This window comes from Acartia tonsa, chromosome 10 (assembly GCF_053477335.1).
Source record: "Acartia tonsa isolate MP-2025a chromosome 10, ASM5347733v1, whole genome shotgun sequence".
Taxonomy (NCBI): domain Eukaryota; kingdom Metazoa; phylum Arthropoda; class Copepoda; order Calanoida; family Acartiidae; genus Acartia; species Acartia tonsa.
Genome location: NC_137269.1, coordinates 25,117,943 through 25,140,765, shown reverse-complemented (window position 1 = coordinate 25,140,765; position 22,823 = coordinate 25,117,943). Strand labels below are relative to the sequence as shown.

The following is a 22,823-nucleotide window of genomic DNA, read 5'->3' as shown; positions in this document are numbered from 1 at the left end:
TATTCTTTGCTAAACTTTTAGCACGTTTTTTGTTTAATTTTTGTTATGGAAAAATATTATGTTTTTAGTAGCAGACACGAAATATCATAAACCATTCAAAATACAATAATAGTAAATTTAAATGGTGCTGGGATTTGTTTAAAAATATTAAATATTGAAATAGATCAAAACAACTATGCCATTTTGGGCTATTTTGAATAATAACCTTCTTCTATTTCTTGATTTTAGAATCTTTATGTACTTTTTTATATGTTATGTAGGCGTTTGAAAGAAAGTTTAAGAGTATTTTTCTATAAAATCTTCATAGAAATAAAGGAAGTTAGGGTTTTATACATTTAAAAGCATCCTTTGATTCGCTATTGAATCGTTTATTTCGAGTCCTTTTAGAATTTTTTTTTTGTATCGGGACCTAGCCTTTCTCTTCAGAATTTTGTAATCTTATTTTACCTAACCTAAAAAACCGCTTTATCACCAAGGAACTTAAGGATTAAGACAATTGACGATGAATTAATTTACATCTCCTATTATGATTAACAAAACTACCCATTCTGTAAATTGAAATTATTGGCTGAATAGTTTGAAGGACACTACTAGTTTGGACAAACCAATCAAAATTCAATCAAAGTACCTTAAGTTTTTAAGCCAACGAATATAATAAAGCGGTTTAAAAACATTGGGTACCCAGTGTGATTTAAGGTCCAATGTAAAAGATATTTTGGATTCGTTTAAATAGATCAAAAAACAAATACCTTTAAAACCCTCGCTTTTCTCAGCAAAACTAACAAATTTTCTAACTAACAGTAAACCCTTCCAAAAATTAGTTTAAGCTTTAATTTATAGGTCAAATTACAAAAGGTTCTTCAAGGTGTAAAAAACTACAAGTCAGGGAGGGATTTACTGACGAAAGAAATCTTTTACCACAAACTTTTCCGAAAATAATAGTTATTTCAAGTATGGGTTCGAAACCAATAAATGTCCATTGGATTAAAACTGGAAATCATGTAAAGCACCGTATAACAGGCAATTTTTCACGAATATCAAAATAAAAATAAGAAACTAACAAAACTGGTAGGTATCAATTTTATGATTTTATTTTAATATTCGTGAAAAATTGTCTGTTATTTGATGCTAGAAAAAAAATCTACTTAAAATTAAAATAAATTGTGTTCTCTTTGTAAAATAACGAATTTTGTATGATGTAAGCCTGTTGTTAGGCATACGTCATCCCTGATATCTATAATACAAAGTAGAACGATGTCTGTCCGTCTGTCCGTCTGACCGTCTGTCCGTCTGTCCGTCTGTCTGTCCGTCCGTCCCTTAAGATCTCGGTAACCACTGAACCGATCGGATTCTACTCTTCAGGGTATATACCTATTGGTCCTGTGGTGGTTTTAAGCTATTTTCTTGGGGGGTGGGACACCAACAACCCCCCCAAAAACAAAAAAATCCCCCCCCCCCATTTTTTTTTTTTTTTTTTTTTTTTTTTTTGCAGAAGATTTCCTTGGTCCTTTGTTCAAAAATATTTTTTATTCCAGCATTTATTTTGAATGAAAGAATAGCAACATTCTCTCACTAAAAACAATAAATATTATTTTTTTACGAATTTCGCCTTAATTTTTTTTATCACCTCTTGGGGCAAAGCCCCTAGAGGCTAGGGGCGAAGCCGCTAGTATTTCATAAGAGGTTAACAGGGATTTTGGTCACGTCAAAGCTGTAAAAACAAGGATGATAACATCCATAGTAGCTAGTCATTTTATCAATTAAAAAAGTATGTATAATGATTGATCACATAAAGATGCTTTAAAGAGGGGATGAATGTATATAATTTCGCAACTCGATTTACCAATAATTTTCTTTTGTGTGCTTTTCCCTTTGTTTTTTTTAGTAAAGTCGGTGTAATAACACTAATTAAAAAAAGGTTTGGCTCAATTTTAAAAAAAGTAATCCCCTTTAAATACCCAAATCACTTTACATAATTCCGACCACCCCAACAAAGATTTGTAGAAAAGTTTCGGTTCCTAAAAAAAGGTATAAAATGTGAAGAATTTAACGCACACATTGTTTTAAAAGATGAAAAAATGCCTAAATTACCTTAATTACGAAGGTGCTAAATAAAGAAGATTTTTTTCTAAATATTTGAACATCTTGCCTTAAAGGGAAAACTCAAAAAAAACCGGGGATCCTAAGGTTTAGGACAATGGACGAAAATTGATCTAAATTCACAATGATGGAAAACAAAGTTACCCCTCCTAAAGATTAACTTTATTAGTTGAAAAGTTTCTACCAACCAATCAATATATAATAAAAAGTTTTCAAGCCAACAATTGATAGAACGTGTAACACGTTGGGTACCAGTATAATTTACAGTTCAATATCCCCTACATTTCTCCCTCCCTGAAGGTAAATTTGTTTCTCGTATTCATTCGAATCTGGTGGATAGGAACCAGTTCTCATCCATACGAAAAAACTATGTCTAGCATCGTATTATATCCAGCTTTCTACGAATATAAAAATGTACAATCATAAGATTAAAACAAGTTTTTTAGCCGGTGCCTTCGGCACCTCGGGGCTAAAAAAAACTAGTTTTAATCTCATAATTGTACATTCTATATCCGCGGAAAGCCGTTTGTAATACGACGTGAGAAATAACTATTAAATAATGATTTTTCTGACTAATTATAGTTAGAATAGAAATACTAAGTGATCATTAACATTCTTAGTTGCGTAATTTTATGGACAAAATATTTTTTAATTGTTTTTAAAATTGTGGTAACAAGATATTTAGAATTTTATCTAATATTAAGTGACAGGATGTTTGTCAGTTCGTCCATAGTGAAGCCATAAGTTTAAAATAAAGTAACAAGAACAATTTTGTACACAAGTAGAATGACTATATATTAAGCAGCTGTCTGTCGGGGTGTGTCCGCTATGATCTTGTAAACAGCTGACACGATCGTTCTGCAGTTTTCAGGAATGTTTTACATTTGTCAATTGGTTTTAGGCTATTTGGAGGGATGATGTGAAAACAACATATGAGATTAATGGCCCCCACAAAAAAAAATTCAGATATTGTCGGTTTCGTGACATTGCCTCTTAAGGGCGTTTCGTCGTATTTTCACAGTAGCCGGGGCAATCATTAACATATATATAACCTAACCTTACCTAAAATAACCTATCAAAAGCTACTGTGAAAATACGAAGAAACATCCCTAAAGAGGCGATGTCACGAACCCGACAATACCCAAATATTCACTATTGAATTGAAATAATTCTTATTAGTAGTAATGGGAAGAAAATATACCATGTGGACCTTAAATTCACATTAACTTAACTCACTTCAAATACAATTTTTATTTTACTTGAAACTTCATTACCGAAAGATAGTATGGACTTGCCTTAATTATATAGAGGTTATGCTGATAATAAAATGATGTATACAGATCTTATCTGGATTAGCGTTGTAATTTGATAAAAATCATGAAAAGTCCTTTCCTTTTCCCCTCGCCCTTACATCAGCCTTCAGTGATAGGCCAATGAAAAACTTAACAATCTTTCCAACACGGCTACAAATGCTATTAATATCCGCTGGATTAGAACCGGTTCTCAGCCAGATCATGTACAGCATCGTATTACAAACAATTTTGAATTGTGTCAATGCAAAACTTAACAATCTTTCCGACATGGTTTTAAACCCTATTAATATCCGCTGGATTAGAACCGGTTTACAGTCCATTCATCTACAACATCGTATTACAGACAATTTTGAATTAATAAGTATTAAATAAAAATCATAAGATTAATACCAGTTTCTACTCCAAAACCTAAGATCCTAAAACCATCCAAAGACCTCCTTTAAAAGGAGAACTAAATCAGTTTAGGTTCAGTGGTTAACAAGATCTTAACGAACAAACAAGCAAATATAAAATATTGATACTTTTTATAATGAGAATATAAAACAAAATTTGCTAAACTATCAGTCTGGCTTTCTCTAAAAGTTTTGAAATAAAGCAGGTGTTGCTTTAAATTTCAAGCTTTAGTAGATATCACCAGGGATCCAAAGGGATAGGACAATGGCCGATAAATTCATGTATATCCCTACTCATTATACACAAAATTATCCCTCTTGTAGATTACAATTAGTGGTTGAAACGTTTGAACGCTCAACTTATTAAACCAACCAATCAGAATTAACCAAAAGTCCCCCAAAGTTATTGATTTAACGAATAAGAAAATGTTAATATAAGGTTTTGGGGAATTGTGCAATAAAAAGCCCATTGCCCCCCCTCTTTCTCTCTGAGATATTACATTAAATAAAAAAATTGGGGAAATATTTAATAGACCAAGGCTTCTGTCAATTTTCTGTGTTGTGTGCGTTCCTAGTTTCTAGGGGCATCACATTTTTATTTGATCAATAACAAAGAAGAGTTCTACGTTGATTGTGTTTGGTAAAAATAAGAATAAAAAACTTCGAAGAAAAGGACCGATTCGATAAATTGTAAAGCGAAAAACTTATACACGTTTTCTGTTAAAAAGTTGGTTACAAAAACATCAACAGAAATTTAAAAATCAATATAAGGCATATTTACTAACCAAAGTAGAAATGAAAATCAATTCAAGCCCTGAAATTTAAAAATAATTAAGCCCATTATGCCCCATGAAAAAGTAAACATAAATTGATATAAAAATATGGGTTTGAGGAAATCTTATTATAATCTATTAATGTGATTGTTTATTCACTTCCGCAAATTTATAATAAAATCAACAGAAAAATAAATCATTACAAAAGAACAAAATGACATTAGTCTCTTTACACCAATCATATTACCTATTGATATAATTGGTTTTGTTTATTTATGCGAATATGAACTACTATGCAAATGTAATAATGTGCGAAGATGAATGCACACCTTGCGTGCCAGGTGTGTCAATTTATCTGGTCAAAATTAGCCAAAATAATCAAGGATCTTAGGGGTTAAGACAATGTACGATAAATCGATGTATACCACTAAACAGTGCTGTTCTGTAGATTAAAATTAATGGTGGAAAATGACAGTTTGTTCCAGCCAATCAATATAAATAAGTCCAAGAAGAATTTTGCCAACAAAGGAGATAAAACATTGGGTATCAATATAATTCACCGCCCAATGTCCCATCCCTCCATAGCAAATAATAAGTCCCTTCCCCACCCCTTCCAAAATATTAAACATCCCTTTTAAATCCCTTTTCTTTACCACATCCTTTTACTCCTCCCCAAATGAACGTCCAAAAAAATCAAAAAATGGTCAAAGATAGGCTCTAATTATTTGTTCATAAGTTTTACCTACTCCTTATAAGTATGATTAGACTCAAACTTTATTTTTATTTTTTTTAAATTAAAAAGAGATAAAATGCTTTTTGTATTGGTAAATATTCCACAGTTAATTCAAGGGATCTCAAGGGACAATTGACGACGGGTAAATATACTCCTCAATTACGATAAACAACACCCTTTCAGTAGATTGAAATCATTTATTGAAAATTTTTGACTCTGTTAGTTTGTACTGATTAATCCAGTCATCATGAAAGTATTGAAAGATTTAAGACAACAAATGAAACAAGAGTTAAATAGATCTGTAGGTACCAGTATAATTTACAGTCCAATGTTCTTCCTTCCCTGTAACTACAAGAAATAGGTAAATGCGGGAAAACAGTGTACAAAGCCTCGGTGATTACAAACGGTCATCAAGGCGCCCAAATGTCAAGCTAAAAGCTGCTAACGGCTAAACTATGATGTGGCAACTTTCAAATTATATTTTGCTCCATTAAAAATTCTTTGCCCATTATTTTCCATTTATAACATTAATTTAAAATATATTTGGTGTTAATTTTCTTTTAATTAATATTAAATTAACGTATTTTTGTGACACGAAAATCCTTATTGTATGAAAGCGAAGCTTTTCTGTTATTAATGTAAATAGTTTAAATTACTATCAGAAAGTTGTAGCAAAATAAAGCAAAACTTTTCAGTCATTGGTTATTTGAAAATATTCAAACAGGTTATCTATCCTCTTTGGGTAATTTCCCTTCCCTAACCTCCAATTTATAAGAAAACTGCTAGATGCTAGGGGCGAAGCCGCTTGTAATCAATATGTATTGAAGTGTGCATATCAAGCCCCTATTATTCGCATCCCTTATCAAAAGAGGTGGTCTTACATTCCAGAGAATTAATGCTATATAGCAATATCTAAATTTAGCTATTTTTGTATGTGTTTCCTTTATACCTAATTATTTTAATACACAGCAAAATTTTATTTCTTCAATCCTACAACTACTTAAATTAAGACGAAATAATAAAGTCTTTTTGTGGGGCAAAGGCATATCCCAAAGCGGTTATGTGTTGACACTATTATAAGATGCTATTAAAAAGTATATCAATATAATCTACATAATAGCAGATGACATTGTTTATAGATTATAAAATAAGGGTACTTGTCTACAATTTGTGGTATAAAAGGATAAGCAATAGATAACTCTAAATTACGGGTCATGTAGCTTAAAATCTACTTGTCTATACAACTTTTTAAGCCAATAAATGAGGGAACGTGTAGGTATGTAATTTGTATATAATTAATTATGAAATTATAATGTCCATATAGGCAAATTTTGTAAAATTTTAATTGACACAGAATGTCCTTTATATCTCAATTTACATCAGTAAATCTATGGGCCCATTTACTTTTGCTTCTTATAAAAAAAAATAAACAATAAAGAATTTCTAAGCAATGTTGCAGCTTCTATGAGTTATATTAGTGTACAATTACATTAGTATTTAGGGCTATAATGACATGTGATTGTTATTATGGGGATTATAATAAAAACCGCCATGTAACAGCTGTGTAATGCGGGCTAATAGTATCTTTTCGCGGTTGCCAACACAAGAAAATTTACATTAACATAAATATATCAATTGTGTATTAAGGCCGCCGGATAGTCAGGGATCTTGAGAGATAAGACAATGGACGATAATTTGATATAAAATTTTTTTTTGAAAATCCATTTTTGTTGATTAAAATTATTGGTTGAAAAGTTAGAATATTACAAGTTAGCAGCAAACATTAGATAAATGTACCAAAAGTTATTGAGCAAACAAATAATATAACCTTGTTATATAACTCTGGGTACCAGTGTAATTTAAAGTCCAATGTCCCCTCCCTCCCTGCGATTAGTTGTCTACAGCTCTGAATATACTAAAATCAATGTACGATTTTTATCTTAATAAAAAAATATTTCGTCAACCATGTTTAAAGTTTAGTATACACAGCGAAACTAAACTGTCAAAAGTTTTAACATTTTGGTTTAAGAAAGCTTTAGGGGGACAAAATTGAAGATTCATGAAGATTCTTATTGTTTGAGAATTTAACTACAATATGAAAATCTAAACAGCGTAGCTACTCTAGTATCTGTTTCAGTGACGTGCACAGATATTTGCAAAGGGGGTGTGAGCCTTGGGGGGGTTTAACAGGGGACCATTTCACATTATAGATTTATTTCTTAATTTATGTCTATTTGGATTGTTTTATGCTATTTTTCTATAACCTATTCAGAGTTCCTAGATTCTAGGAGGAAAGTCGTTTTATTTTAATACTAATATTTTTGCCAAATATTAAATTATAATATTAAACATTAATTTTCAATATTTCTATTTTTCTTGCATAATTATTGAGTAAACCGCGACAAAACTGATAATTTCTTTTAATACAAAATAGGCCAAAGGAAAGCCAAATTATATTTAATGTACAAAAAATATACATTATCAAAATCCAAACCAATATCTACATTAACTAAACTGTATGTGTATTAGGTACTATAAATCAGGAATAGAATTAAATTGTTATGTTCAGATCTTAGCATTTAATTTTCTAGGTTCCTACTGCTGCCATGTCAGGGGGAATCCCTTGGCCCCAAAACAAAAAGGCGTAACACATCACCATACACAGTTAGGACTTCCAGACAAAAGTCGTGAATCAAAGAGTTGGTTGTCTGTTTGGTGTTACTTAATTTCATACTCTGGGTTTTTGGACAGAAAAAAAGAGATTGGTTCTCCTTGGGTATACTTGGTTGTTGGACCTGAATTAGAGTAAACCACTAGAGGGAGAAAGGGTTAAATAACTATAACTCCTCATCGCAACCGCCTTGTGGTGCAACCTTTCTATTTGGTCATTGAAAATCAACCAATGCTTATACTATCACAGCCAAGTAGCAGAAAATAATTTAGAACCAGGCGAAAAATGTCTTTGAAAAAGGAAAAGTGGTAGTTGTCTGTATGTACATCTATATTATAGATCTGTTGAACCTGACGTTAAAGTGTCATGGACAGCAGCCTAGCACGTATCGGGTAATAATACGATTTACATCCATTTACTGTCCATTGTTATATCCCTTAAGATACCTGAATTTATGCAAAGGTTGTAAGAAATTCCCCCCAAATCATATTAAATATTGAACAGGTATTGTGTATTAACTTCCTTTGGATTATAAAGTTTGAAAGTTAAATCAAATGTTCCAAAGTTTAATTCCTCAGGTCTTATTGGCTTTATACCTATAGAAACAAGTATATACTTTGTGGAAAGTTAACGGTCTTAGGTATTAAAAGTGAAAACATACCTATATTTAATACAATAATGCCACAATGAAGAATAGAATTATCCCTTCTGTTTCTTAGAATTGTTGGTGGAAAAGTTAGGACATTACTAGTATTTACCAACCAATCAATATTAAGTAAGACATTAAAAAGAAAATACCAGTATAATTTGCAGTAAAATGTCCTCTCAATGCCCTGATATTACTATAATAATAACTTTGCATCCGTAATATCAATATATAAAAGTAAAAGGATGTCACTCTGTCTATTTTGGAGGAGTGTGCTACAAACCCCCCACAAGAAGCCTCTTGGGGGCGTAGCCGCTAGTATACTATAGCATAATGAATAGCGAATGATTTGCTTGTAAATGTTCCTTGATTTTACGGATTACTATCTATTAACTCGAAGTAAACATACCTGTAAAATAATAAACAATGTATAAATCAATAAATAGTCCAATATTAAATTGCCTAAAAATTATAAATATTATACTTGTAATAGCGTAGCAACAGTACAATTCATTTTGTCCGTAATAGAAGCTCAAATGTTCAAAAATTGCAATGTGTCTTACCAATAATGCACAAGACATAAGGCCAGGGTTAACAAAACTTGTATTTGTTTATATATTTTTTTAAAAATTGCCTTAATACGATGCTATATGATATTCATTATGGCTGACAACCAGTTCTAATCCAGCAAATATTAATCAGTTTCCAAGCCATACTGCAAAAGTTTTTATTCATTGACTTACTCGTTCTTGTTTTGTTTATATATAAAGGTGTTAGACTATCTGTCAATCAAGATTATAAACATTATGCACTGTGGATTAAAAAAATAAATTTGGGACAAAGTAAAAATTATTACCATTGACCATCCATTTTAGCCACTTTTCCTAATTTAAATTACCTAGATTAAAACCATACTGAAAAATCATTTATCGTATTGCACAACAATCAGATAAGACATTTGGAGTTCCTTTCTTAGGTACTAAAAAAACTACCATTTTCTCTCATTTTGACCCATAGTACTTTGTCACTTTTAATAATGTAAACAAAATGCTTCCCTTAACACATCTTATAGAAAAAAAGAAACAGCTTAAAAACATGCTTCTTTTTGTAACAGCTGCTTTATAGTTTAAAGTCTTTTAGTAGGTTTAAAATTTGATACATCTAAAAAAAGCTCCAATTTCACTATGATTTTTTTATGGATATTAATTTCGTTTGCGAATGAAAATCTGCTGGAAAAAATATCCATGGAAACGTATCTAAATAAAGGGGGGGTTTTTTTTAATGCAACCATCTCGTAATCAATGTATAAATGGCACTTAGAATTCAAATTTCGATCTGAAATTTTGCATGAGTAATCCTTGGTAGGTCTATTTTCCCTAAATCGAACAAAAAGTTGGAAAAATAACGGCTAACAGCTGGCGGCTCAGCAGTTTAGCCATTTTTTTGGGCTATTTTCAATGCAAATCATCACGAAACCTATCTCCACATAATACTATTTTCTGCTCCAAAATGTTTTCAAACGGTTCTAGCCGGTAGTTGCTAGTAATAGAAATCTGAAAATGTTGTATTTGTATCATTTCACATGATTTAAAGCAAAAATATGTTTCAAAAAGTTGATTCCTACGTAATTTATGACAGATTTGCCCTAAAAATAGCCAAAAAACGGCTAAACGGCTGAGCCGTTAGCCGTTACTTTTTCAACTTTTTTGTTCGATTTAGGGAAAATAGACCTACCAAGGATTACTCATGCACAATTTTAGATCGAAATTCTAATTCTAAGTGCCATTTATACATTGATTACGAGATGGTTGCATTAACCCCCCCCCCTTATATCCATACTTTTAAATACAAATGTTAGCTATTGCAGTATAACAGTCGGACATACCTACACGTACAATATCAAAAAAGCATTGCTTTTAAAACTCTAAATATCAGATGTTAACTATTCTATAAAATATATGTAAGCAATTTAATGTCTCCAAGACAGCCTAATATCAATTAAACTTCATCACCTATCTACATTTACCTAGCAAAGCAGCTACTATATAACTTTGTGGACAGTAATTAACAGATTAAACTATTACAGGTAAAGGGAAGGTTTTTAACTAGTTTAGGAGAGGGTACCCCAATCCTGGAAAAATAAGACAAAACGCCCCTTAAGAAGCGTCGTAACGAAAGGGACTATAGCCAAAAGTTAATTTAATTTTAGAATTAATTTCAAAGAATTGTTTAAAAAGCTAGGCTACTATATTGGTTATCATCCTTGTTTGAGAGATAAACAAAATCCTCGCACCCAAAACTCAATTTCCAGACCCATTTCTTTTTTTTATAGCTTAATTGGATAATTTCCCAGTAATTCTATATCAAATACTTCAAATTTTGGATTTCACTCTTCAAATTAAAATTGATCTTTTATTATACCTAGTAATTTAACTTCCAAAATAATAAAAAAAATTATGTTATTATCACGGTATACTTTGAAAAAAAGATTTTGAGCCAGCTACAATTTAAAAGTTAAATATCATTTAACTAATAGGTTGGAGAGTAAGCTATAAAAAAATATCCAAGTCAGTGTTGTCCTATCTACGTCACGCGCCAGACAAAGTAGAAGAATGTACTACAGTCTTTTGTAAATTTTAACCCAGTTGTAAAGGGTTAGGGGGGGAAATAACCCAACTAGGGAATTATTCTTAATTGGTGTCACAACAGAAAATAGACGCGCACACATTTTTATATTTTTAAAATAAAATCAAGTTTATAAAATATGTATAAAACAGTTATAAATACTCCAAAAATTGAAATATTTCCATTCAACGTTTATCTGAACATATAAAATAGTAAGATCAAGATTTCGATAACTAAAAAAACTCTTCACATATGTAGGTCTCAGGGTAGTTTTAGGCTATTCTATTTTAGATTTAAACCCTTCTTGGGGTGGTTTTAGGCTATTTTTCTGTCCAAATCTTACCCCTTAGAAGCTATTGGCGTATCCACCATTCTGTATGGAAAACATTGTCTTTCTAGATCTAATTTCATTTTTATAAACACTTCGACCTATCCTTTGCGGAGTTTAAAGTGTGTAATAACGTAGGCGTGTTGAAAAGGATGTCTGGGTTCTAAATTTTAGAGTATTTTTCTCTCTTATTAATCATGGATTTTTAGGGCATTACTCATTGATACCTAGTTTTTTATCCATCGTATAAAAGCCAGCTTTCCGTTGTAAAATTGTAAGATGAAAACCAGTTTTCTTAGGCCCGACAAGCGAATATTAATCGGGTTTAAAGACATAATGGATTGCATTTTTAATAAGTTTAACTTTCAAAATTAGGGAGACCATAGGCGTCCAAGGGGGGGGGGGGGTAATGGGCCATTTGGCACCCCCAAAATTTTGTGAACAATACCCCCCCCAAAAAAAAATTACCCCTACCTTGGGGGTGCCGTAGGCACCCCAACGATTTTGGGGGGGGTAATTACCCCCCCCCAAAATAAATGTTCTTTAAAAAAAATTTTTTGGGGGGGTATTTACCCCCCCCCCCCCAATTGAAAGTTCTTAAAAAAAATTTTACTGAAAATTTTTTTTTGGGGGGGGAGGGAGTAATCCCCGCCCCCCCCCCCCCTAAAAAAAGTCATAGTGTGACTCGAGCCTTGAGGTGTAATATATTTTATGTTCCTCGTTTGGTCTCCTAATAGTTAATGAAAAGTATATCCTAAATGGCTTTTGATAGTTTATTTTAGGATAGGTTATATTGGTTTAGGTGATTGCCCCACATGGTTAAGCAATTGGCCCCCCGCAGGGGCTAGAAATAGGAGAGAAGCTTGTGTGAAAAAAACGAAGAAACGCCCCTTAAAGAGCGTTGCCACAAAAGGGACTATACCCCAATATAGTCCAACCAGTTAAAACAGTTCTTAACCATGATAACAAAAAATTTAATAGTTTGATCATGTTTTATTTGCTTGGGCCTTTATAAGGGCTAAAACCATCCCGGGGATCTATGATGTAATTGTAAAGCACTGAAGATTCCATAAAATAGATACCTAACTAAATTAAATATTTCATTAAATAATGAAAAAGAATTTCTATAGGCGATTTCTTTTGGGAGGATGTCAGGGTGTCTCAAAACTAGTTATAAAACTTACCAGGACCTATAAGACGCTTCACTTTAAAGTTCATTGGTTAGTGAGTTAATTATTGTATTTTTATGTTCTAAAGAATGAGATACTACTATATATTTGAATAGTAGTGGCGCCCTTAGCATCTGAGAACTCGTGTTTTCTAAAGGGTAAAAAGGGAGGAGAAAAATAGCCTAAAACCACTCAAAGGATTGACCTATAATAGTGTGGAACCATCATGGGATCTATGTGAAGCTTTCCTAAAAAGGAGAACTCAGTATTAAAAGTAATGAAATCTGAAGCTATAGTCAAATAAACCTTACTTACTACTTTATGTTATAGGATAGTACTTATTAACTTAATAGATTAGGTAGGTGCTTTATTTACATAATTAAATTACCCCCCCCAAAAATTTTACCCCCGGGGTAAATTAGTTTGGGGGGGGTAATTACCCCCCCCAACAGATTTGGGGGGAGTATTTACCCCCCCCAACAGACTTTAGGGGGGGTAATTACCCCCCCCAATCAAATTTTACCCCCGGGGTAAAAATTTTGGGGGGGTAAAAAAAAATTTCGGCGCGCTTTTTACCTCCCCCCAAAAAAAAAGCTTGGACGCCCCTGAGGGAGACCTATGACGAAAATTAATTTTCATATTATATTGGTAATGTTAAACGCCAATGGTTGAAAATATTGATACTACTAAATCGAACCGAAATACTTCATGGTAGCTAGAAAAACTTTAAGCTGAAGCTTTTGTTAAAATCCAAGTTTAATAAATATAAATTCAACAAAAAAACAGGTGTCGAAAATATAGTGTACATATAAAAAAAAAAGAATAAAAAGGATTAGGTATAAATAGTTTTTATTGACAAAAAAAAAACTTTTTGCCGATTTTTTTTTATAAAACAAAAGTTGCTTAAATATTTAGTAGGTATTATTTCTTAAATGATTAAATTAAAACACAAAAAAATAATAATTTAGATGCCATATCCCTGATATTCTAAATAAAAAGTAAGAATTTTAAAAGTCATAAAGTCTGAATAACAATGTGAATATCTTGACATATTCAATGATATGTGTCTCAAATAATTTACAGGAGTAGTAGTTAGACCTTTGCATAGATTACTTAACAACTTTAGATTGGCAGCCAGGTAGCTATTATAGCACCATTCAACCTTATCAAACATGTTTAAAAAGTTTAATACCTAAACTAGATTTTGTTAAAAAAAATACAATACTTCTACTAAAACACCACAGTCTCATTATAGGGTGCTTCCCTCAAAGTACCTCAACCACCACCGAAACTTACTTTTAAAATAAATTTAAAATGGGGGCGGCATTTTTCATGCCTTTACTATGCCCTTACCCCCTTGTGGACTACCCTGTACTCATGGTAAAATACTGTTACACGAAAACCTTATCCCTTCTCATATCAATTTATTATTAAAAAAGGAGCTGGGGTGTGTCTCTATTTGTTGGAAACCGCTAAATCTAGCATGTATTGGGGAAACTACCACCATATTGCCTACTAAGATCATAAAAAATAAAATAAACTGGACATCAAAAAACAAATATTTATAGATTAAACCCTCCAAGCTTAAGAAAGTCAAAAACCATGAAATGATTTTTAGACACAATTTTTAACGACATATTTACAGTTGAGTAATTTTAACAAACATCTTTTACTTATTGAAATGCAAAAAAAGTAAAATCATAGAAGTTCAAATGCTGTTAAAATTATCTACAAAGTTTAAAATTGATAAGGCGATTCTTTGATGTTTGTGTCTAATAGTGTCATAAGTTCATACATAGAGTTCAGACAATGTTCAGAGCAAATAACCAACCAGATAATTATATTTACATATAGGGAGACTTCCATTTACACATCCAGCAAAAGTGCAGTAGATATATTTTTGTCATTGCAATTCAAAAAGAATGGATGTATTTATGGCAAACTTAATTTTAGCTGTATAATGACAATAATACGTCCATGGCTAGCAAAAGTAAATCCGCCAAATCTGGCAAATTTGAAAGAAAAAAATTCATCCATTTTCAAAACCTTTCTTTCCGAGACTGAGAAATAGCCCAAGGTGGTCAAATCTTTCATCTGTTTCTCAAAGAAATTCTGACCAAAACTAATTTCATGAGTAATACAAATGTGTATCATGAAACATGTATAAAAAAAACTTATGGATGGTGATAAGGGTTCTCCAAAAATAGAAAAGATTAGAGTCAAATACCTACCTAATTTTTCATTATTTAGGCTTTCAATAATCAAAAATCTTGTTTTAAAATTGCATTATGTAGTAATTCGTCCCTAAAACTATAAACCTTTTTAATAGAATTTTAAATCGTAAACAAATATCAAGTTTTTTTTATTAGTTTTAAGGTAGGTATCATTTCAGTGCCGAAAATTTATGAGGAAAAATATAGAATTGAGTCATTTTATTATATCAAGATTCTTGAGTAATTCAAACATATACCTATACCTACATAAAATAAAAAAAAATTAAATTCGTTAGAATTGAAACATGAATTATATTCGCTCGTCTGGATTTTGATATAAAGTTAAATAATCTTTCTTAAATTCATTGATATGTAAACCTGCCTTTGATTTTAATTATTGGGTCGTAAATTAATTTTCAATTAAAGAAAATAAAACTTATCATCTATAAGACTTAGAGTTAAACTTAAAAAATATCATCTTTTTGGATGTTATTTACAGATTTGAAGAAAAAATTAAAATCATCCTCCAAGTTTAGGTCCTGCTGCAGGCCTCCAGGTAAACGCTGAACAGGTAAAAACTCAAATTTCCAAATCTAAGATATCGAGGTCAGCTTATAAAACAAAATAAAACTATTTTTTTTTTATGTTCTTTGTATTTTATTGTTTATTGTTCGCGTGGGCAACAATAAGCACAAGTCTACATTCTTCCTTCAATTTAGTTTATCTAGACAATAAATTTCTTTCCAATCTTAATATACCTACCCACGTTATTCTAAGTACCACAGCTACTTTATTTAAAACTAAAGGTTGCGCTCTTAGCCTCTAGTGGCACAGTATTTGAAAGGTAACTCAATCATTCAGCAGTTAATGTTTAAGCTTTAAACAAGAACCTTACCTACTACTTTATAAAATAGGATACTTTCCATATAATATTTAACAAGTCAGAAATAATAGGTATGTCATATTTTTGTTCATTCTTAAATGCTAAAAACAACAATTTGCGCCTCAAAAGTTATAATTTTTGTCTAGAGGAAAAGGTAAAGGCAAATTGAATTTTGGAAATATTTCCCTTTAATACTGCTTACCATAAATATCTTGATCATACCCCTATTGATTACTTTTGGACTATGATCTTCACATTTAATGGATAGGTTGTATAATTATGGTGAAACATTTTTAACAAATGAGGTGATCAAATCACCCCCCTCACCCCTCCCCCAGCGAAAAAATTGGCACCCGCCCAAAATAATCAACAAATTACGCGATATTAAGACTTAGGGCGGGGATATGTTTTTGTTTTAAAATCAAGATATCAAAAATGGTTTCTACTACTGCTATCCTAGGTGCTTGACAATTATAATAAAAGAAAGAAAAATGCCGTAGCAAAAATAGGCGTTTTCATACTTAAAATAATATGTGTGTAAGTGATTTTTTACTTATTTCATTAAAAATAATCTTATAGGGCGACAGGGGGCAAGTTTACTCCTCCCCCCTTTTATTATAGTGGATACAAGGAAATAAAATCTCAAGGGAGCGTTTACACCCCCCTATCATCTAAATATACAATGAAATATTTCACATTGTTTTGATAAGAGATTTAAAAATAAACATATTGTCTAGAAATGAAAAAAGTATATATTCATGATGCTTTCTTCTAATCGTTGTGGCAAGAAACATATTCGAATATCTGTAAATACTTATCATATGATAAAATAAGTTTAATGAAAGGGCAAGTTTGCGAAAAGCTTTACTCTTTCATAAGACCTTTTTCAGAAATTCAACATGTGTATACTTGAAATTCTATAACATTGACAAAACAAGGACGATTATATTAAAAAAGGTTAATATATGTATTTAATATGGAACTCTTAACTCTTAAGTAATGATTTTAACCAAAGTTCTTAAGTAAAGAGGCGCAACTTTTAGACAAATGTCAGGCAATCAAAGGTATAATTGTTTAATGTTACTACCAATGTCCCTAGGTGCTCGAGCAAATAATAAAATTTTAATTTAATATTCGAGGAATATTGTCTATAATACGATACTATTCATAATTATTCAGTATGGCTGAGAACTAGTTATATTCCAGCAGATGCAAAGCCACACTGGAATATTTAATAAACGCTTTGCTTGCCTGTCGAAGACAATCATAGAGCTGCTAATCAAATAATAAAAAAGCAAGTCCTTACCTTAAATTGTGTTGAGGGCAGGTGGCCTGAAACTCCAATACAGCATAATTCACATAAAAACATTAACAATAAAAACATCATTTTTTCATTCTGTCTTTTGCTACGGTTGCTAACTTTTTGAGTAGGATTTATACCAAATACAAGCTTTTTAAGGCTAATCATAATGGTATTTTTTGTAGTAATGAATATCAAAATTCTTAGAAAAACTTTGTCACCGTTCACATTTGGCTACGTCACTTATTTCGAGCATGCTATGCTCATAAAATTACCCATAACAGGTGAGTAAAAAGAATGAGCATTTTTTGCGCATTTCTGTGGGTAACCCATTACTCATCATTCAAAATTTTCTGACTTCAGTGGATTTTTCACTATATTTTTGAAGATTTTTTTCTCACATGAGGACGTTAGTTGATGAATTGTTGGTCAATAGCGCCTCGTATCTGAAATCATAAATATAGGTTATCTATTTTTCATGGACTCTTTGATAAATAAATCGATCGAAAAAAAACGAATAAAAAATCTATATGTTATTAAAAGCTTAGTAAATAAAAACGTTGCATTTTATTGTTCAATGAGATGAAAAAAATGAATTTTTATAAAAGTTTAATATTAGAAATGTCATCAAATATTATTATTCTGTTACAATACCCATTTAACGCTGATTAATGTGCATTAAAACGTCAATTTATTATCATATAGATAAGATACTAGATAATAAGTTAATAATAAGATACAGATTAGGTAATATGTTAATTGAGTTATTTAAGTATTAAACACTGCTATATCTTCATAGAATGAATATAATGTTTTAAAGAAAATCTAGGTTCTTATAGCAGCCTCTAAAAGCGTTGCCACTTTATATTTTGGCAAATTCTAATAAATATTTTTTATTGTTATCTGAGTTTCACCTTATGGACTTGTAATAATAAAAGCATTATGTTTGTTAAATGCAATTAATAAATACGGGTAAAATTGTGTCATATTTTTAGCAAGGACAATTATATCCATAGTAAAAAGACTGATTTCAACAATCTAGATAACAAAAAAAAAGAAATTGTATTGGTATTATCCTCTTAGAAATTTTTTTCAATTTTGAAATTTGAGTACCCGCCCCCCCCCCCCCTGACAGTGAACTATGAACTCTGGCCGCAGCGCTCGGCTCCCTAGCCTGCCAGGCCGCAGTGCTCGGCCCCCTTGCCTGCCTAGCCGCAGCGCTCGGCTCCCTAGCCTGCCAGGCCGCAGTGCTCGGCCCCCTTGCCTGCCTAGCCGCAGCGCTCGGCTCCCTAGCCTAAAACCTAACCTAACCTAAAATAGTTGTTCGTCGTTGAAAAATTGAAAAAAAAAAATTTCTAAGAGGATAACGCCGGACATTATTAAGTTATAGAGTAGCTGCGCTACTAATGAAAAACAAAAGACCACATTGTTTGGTAATTTTGGTTTCTCATCGCTTTTCTTTCCAGTTGAGTGGTGGAAAATTTGTCTTCCCTTATTATTTGAAAAATTAATGTACATCACAAATAATTGTGATAAACAAAATTACCCCTTCTGTAAAATTATTGGTTGTAAAGTTTGGAACCAAGCAACAAAATAAAATAAGTACCCAATGTTTTTGAGCCAACATAACTAGGTATGGGCAGCCTGTCCTAGTCACGTAACAATTTCATATTTTTTTAGCTATCATGAAAGTTAAAAGTCTTCATTTTTTAGTGAAGATTCACAAAATCAGACGCTTTTTGTGTTTACTTACAGGAATAAGGTATAACAAACAAAGCGAAATAAATCTAAAATAATATTTGGGGGGCAAATGGAGAGGTCGTCAATTTTACTATGTGTGCTCCCCAACGACAGCTGAAAAATAATGATAGGATTTGTGATTTCTTTCCGAATTAATTTAATTAAGCTGGTTTACTTTAATATACCAACTAACAATTAGAAAAAAAAATTATTCAATTTTTGTATAATCTTTTTAAGATAGGAGAAATGCTTTCAACTTTACAACTGTTTTATCGAGAATTATTATTTATCAATTGTTTTGTAATTTTGGTATTAATAACAATCTTAAAGAATTACAAAGAAAGATAAAATAATAAATAAAATAATTTCATAACCAGATCTTGTTAAAAGAAAACGATTATTTATAATTTCATTAAAAAGTTATCATTAAAATGCCTCCACTTTCTAAAAAAAAAATGACTTTTACAAAACAGTGCTGTACAACCCCTTGACTCTTTTAAGAGGGGTACGGTATAAACACCTAGGGGGTGTATCCATCCACCCCCCTTAATTTTGTTAGGGGGGTAGATAATCCTCCCTTATGACACCTCTGCGTAAAAGGTATTAATGTTTAATGTATAACTCATGGAACCCAAGTGAAGGGAAAAATATTCTATCTGAAAATTTCTAAATCTACTAAAAATTCAATTGATTACAATGGTGATTGTTTATTGGTTGAAAATAAGAAAAACCTTATTGCAAAAAATCCCATCTTATAAACGAAAGCAATTGAATTTTTCCAGTCCATTAAACTTCAGTGAAATGTGTGTTTTAAAACTAGCAAGGGTTGTTTTTATGACGAATATAATGGGGTAAATCATAGAAAATTAAACATCTAGATTAGGTAGCTCTTTTGCACTTAAATCACACTAATTAAAAATAAAAATGATTTGAATTTGATTATAAAAATATACGAGAAATCATTATTTCGCCCAATCATATAGAAAAAATAAAAGTAGCTTTATCTATTTAGAATTTACCTAATCATCTATCGTTCTTAATCTATGACGGGAGAGCTTGAGTTTTTTTTACATCCCTAACATATGGGCTTTTATAAGTAAGCGATGTTTAACTATAATTTGTGGATGTATGTATGTCAGTTTTGGAATACGTTAGGGACATGTTAATCAGATATGTTAGGCCTTAAATAAAAACTAGAACTATACTCCTAGAGGCCTCTAGGGGGCGTAGCCGGTAGTAAGGTCTAAATTTTTATTTCTTTAAAAAACAAAATTTCAAATAGAGTCAATACAATCTTTTATACTAACATAAAAGCTTCATTACTATTCATTATCATCTTTTAATAAATAAGCTTTGCTTATACAGATACTTTTATCCTTGTTAAGTCATCAAATAACACAACAATTTGTTCAAATATTTATTAAACAACCCTTCAAATTATTTCAATAAAATTGTTTATTTTTAAGCAATCTTGGCTAAAGATTGATAAACAAAATTACCCCTTCTGTTAATAAAATTATTGATTCAAAAATTTTGACAAAGCTAGTTTTAACCAGCCAATCAAGATACAAAAAGTAAACTTCTTGGTTTAATAGTTTGTTAATACTATGATATTTATAACCAGCCAATCAAGATACAAAAAGTAAATTTCTTGGTTTATTAGTTTGTTAAAACTATAATATTTATAAAACATAAATTATAATTTTTTTTGAAAGACCTTTTAGTACAAACACACAGACAGACAGACAGACTCAGAAGACAGTCACACATTCTGTTTCTAATATATATATAAGGATACCATACCCAAATGACTAACTTTCTTAGCTATCCCTTGCATTATTTATGATTCCAAGGGCAACAAGGTACATTGTTATTAGCGTAGAATATCTACATTCAAGTCCTGAAAATGTAGGTATGTCCTTAAATGGTATACCTACTGTATTTAAAGCAATTTTTTGATAGAACCTTGTTTAGACTTATGACACTCTACAAATGTCAACCGCGTCATGATTTTAGATCTTGGCTTTAGTGGATGTTGTAATTTCTTTTTTCCTTAGATCTTGGGATCAAAGACCTTTAATAAAATGTAAAAATGTTTAGGATTAATTTTACGGTGAATGCTTCGCATAACTAACCGCGGAATCACTTTTTCTAATTTATCAAATATTTAGATAATAAATCCTTAGAATCAAAGTAAGGGAGGAGTATAAGGTTGCGCTAAAATTTCGTAAAGGTGTGAGTTTTAAGGCTAAATATTCAATAAATATGTGTATTTCTTATTGAAAAGAACTAGAGACAATTGACATAAATTTTTATCATTCTACTACCTACTGTTTTTAACTTCTCACAACCTTTACGGATTTTTAGCGCAACCTACTCCTCCCTTTTTAAGTTACTTTAAAACCAAATTATTCACTGATATTCAAATACATAAAGTTTTTTTTAAGGTCTCGTTAACTTCTAAACATAATTCTTTGTTTAATGAAGCTTCATATAGGTCCCGGGGACGTTTTTAGGCGATTTTCTGATTCTTCCTTCCTTGGAATCTAGGTCCTAAGTCACTAGTATTTATTAAAGTAGTAAGGTTTTTTTGTTTGTCCGTTAAATTCTCGCTGACTTTTACCTAGCTATTTGTTTTTTTGCAGCTATAAGGAGGTTTTATAAAGGTCTAACGTTTGTTTTCGTTTATTTGTTAAATTAGAAACACGAGAGGCTTTTTATGTAGCATTACTGCTCTATTGACAGATCAAGGAAATCAAATAATATATGCTTGTTCATGAGTGTAAAAGGAATATTTACAAAAAAAATCAGGTGTCCTATCTTGAAAAGCAAATTCACATTAATTTCCTAATTGGCATTACGGACGGACAGAAAAAGCTAATTATAGAGTAGATTTTATACTAAAACATAATATTTACTCACATTATATTCAGATGTTTTTATTCATCTGTTCATGTATATTCACTTGTAAATATATATCGATCTTTCAATTCATGTATAATGTAGTTCACTTATATTAAGTCACATTTTTCTATAATTTCTCATTTATTTCAGCAAGATATTTGTATTATCATAAAATAAACATTTATTTAACAAGATTCTTATCACATTTTAACTGAAAATGAGTTAGAATTTGGTATGAAAAAAGTGCGATAAAATCGCACCAAGTGTGCCTGTGTCGTCACAAGGTATTAAAGCACTACTGGGAAAATTTTGGCCGGTAAAAGGGGATGGGGAGAAATTTTGGACCACAATAAAAAGAGGGAGGGGAGTGTTTTCCGGGGATGGAGAGGAAGGAAGAGTGAAGGAAAAAGGCACGGGGAGAGTGTACAAGTGGAAAAGGGGTGGATGGAGGAAAGTAAATGCGTCGATTTTATAGATTTTTGAAAAACTATTTTTTTTTCTCACTTTTTAAGTACCTTTGACTTTGGTCCTGGTTTTTAAAGATAAAGTAATTCGTTAAATCCATAAAATAAAAAAAAATAGAAGGGAGTATGGTCATACTGTTTAACACATCGGGGTAGACCCCCGACCTGAACAAAATAGCGCCCATAACATTCACTGGACCAATGCTACATAATAAGGAAAATCTAAAAGCGGTTTATGAGATCTTACTTTACAACACACACAAACTTTTTTTCTCTGGTATGTTTCTGATATTTAATAATAAAAAAATAGGTTTTCAATAATCGATTTATCCTACTGCAAGAAGTAAACATGGGGTGGGGTGGTGGCACATCGTATGAGGGGTAGTTTTGGGGCGAATTAAAAGGGGGAGTGATCCCATTTAATCTAATAGTAAAGAGGGGAGAAAGTAAGTGCTAAACACACCCTGGCATCCCCCTAGCGGAGATGTTTGAAAACATGGTATAAGATCTGTCTGCTACCATAGGAAAGTAAACAGCTTTCTGCTTTCTTTTGCTTATGCCATGAGGGA

General features: G+C 31.4%; 1 protein-coding gene across 1 annotated transcript in view; it reads right to left on the bottom strand.

Moving 5' to 3' along the window:
* The window catches only part of Meltrin (disintegrin and metalloproteinase domain-containing protein meltrin), a 143,455-nt gene extending 121,364 nt beyond the window's left edge, over positions 1-22,091 (bottom strand). Inside the window, exons 1-2 of the mRNA XM_080174075.1 lie at positions 21,809-22,091; positions 17,153-17,592 (exon numbers count right to left, since the gene is read on the bottom strand). Coding sequence (XP_080030201.1) covers positions 17,153-17,314 — 162 coding nt within the window. The 5' untranslated portion in view covers positions 17,315-17,592; positions 21,809-22,091. The remainder of the gene's footprint in view (positions 1-17,152; positions 17,593-21,808) is intronic.
* Positions 22,092-22,823: the final 732 nt, after the last annotated feature.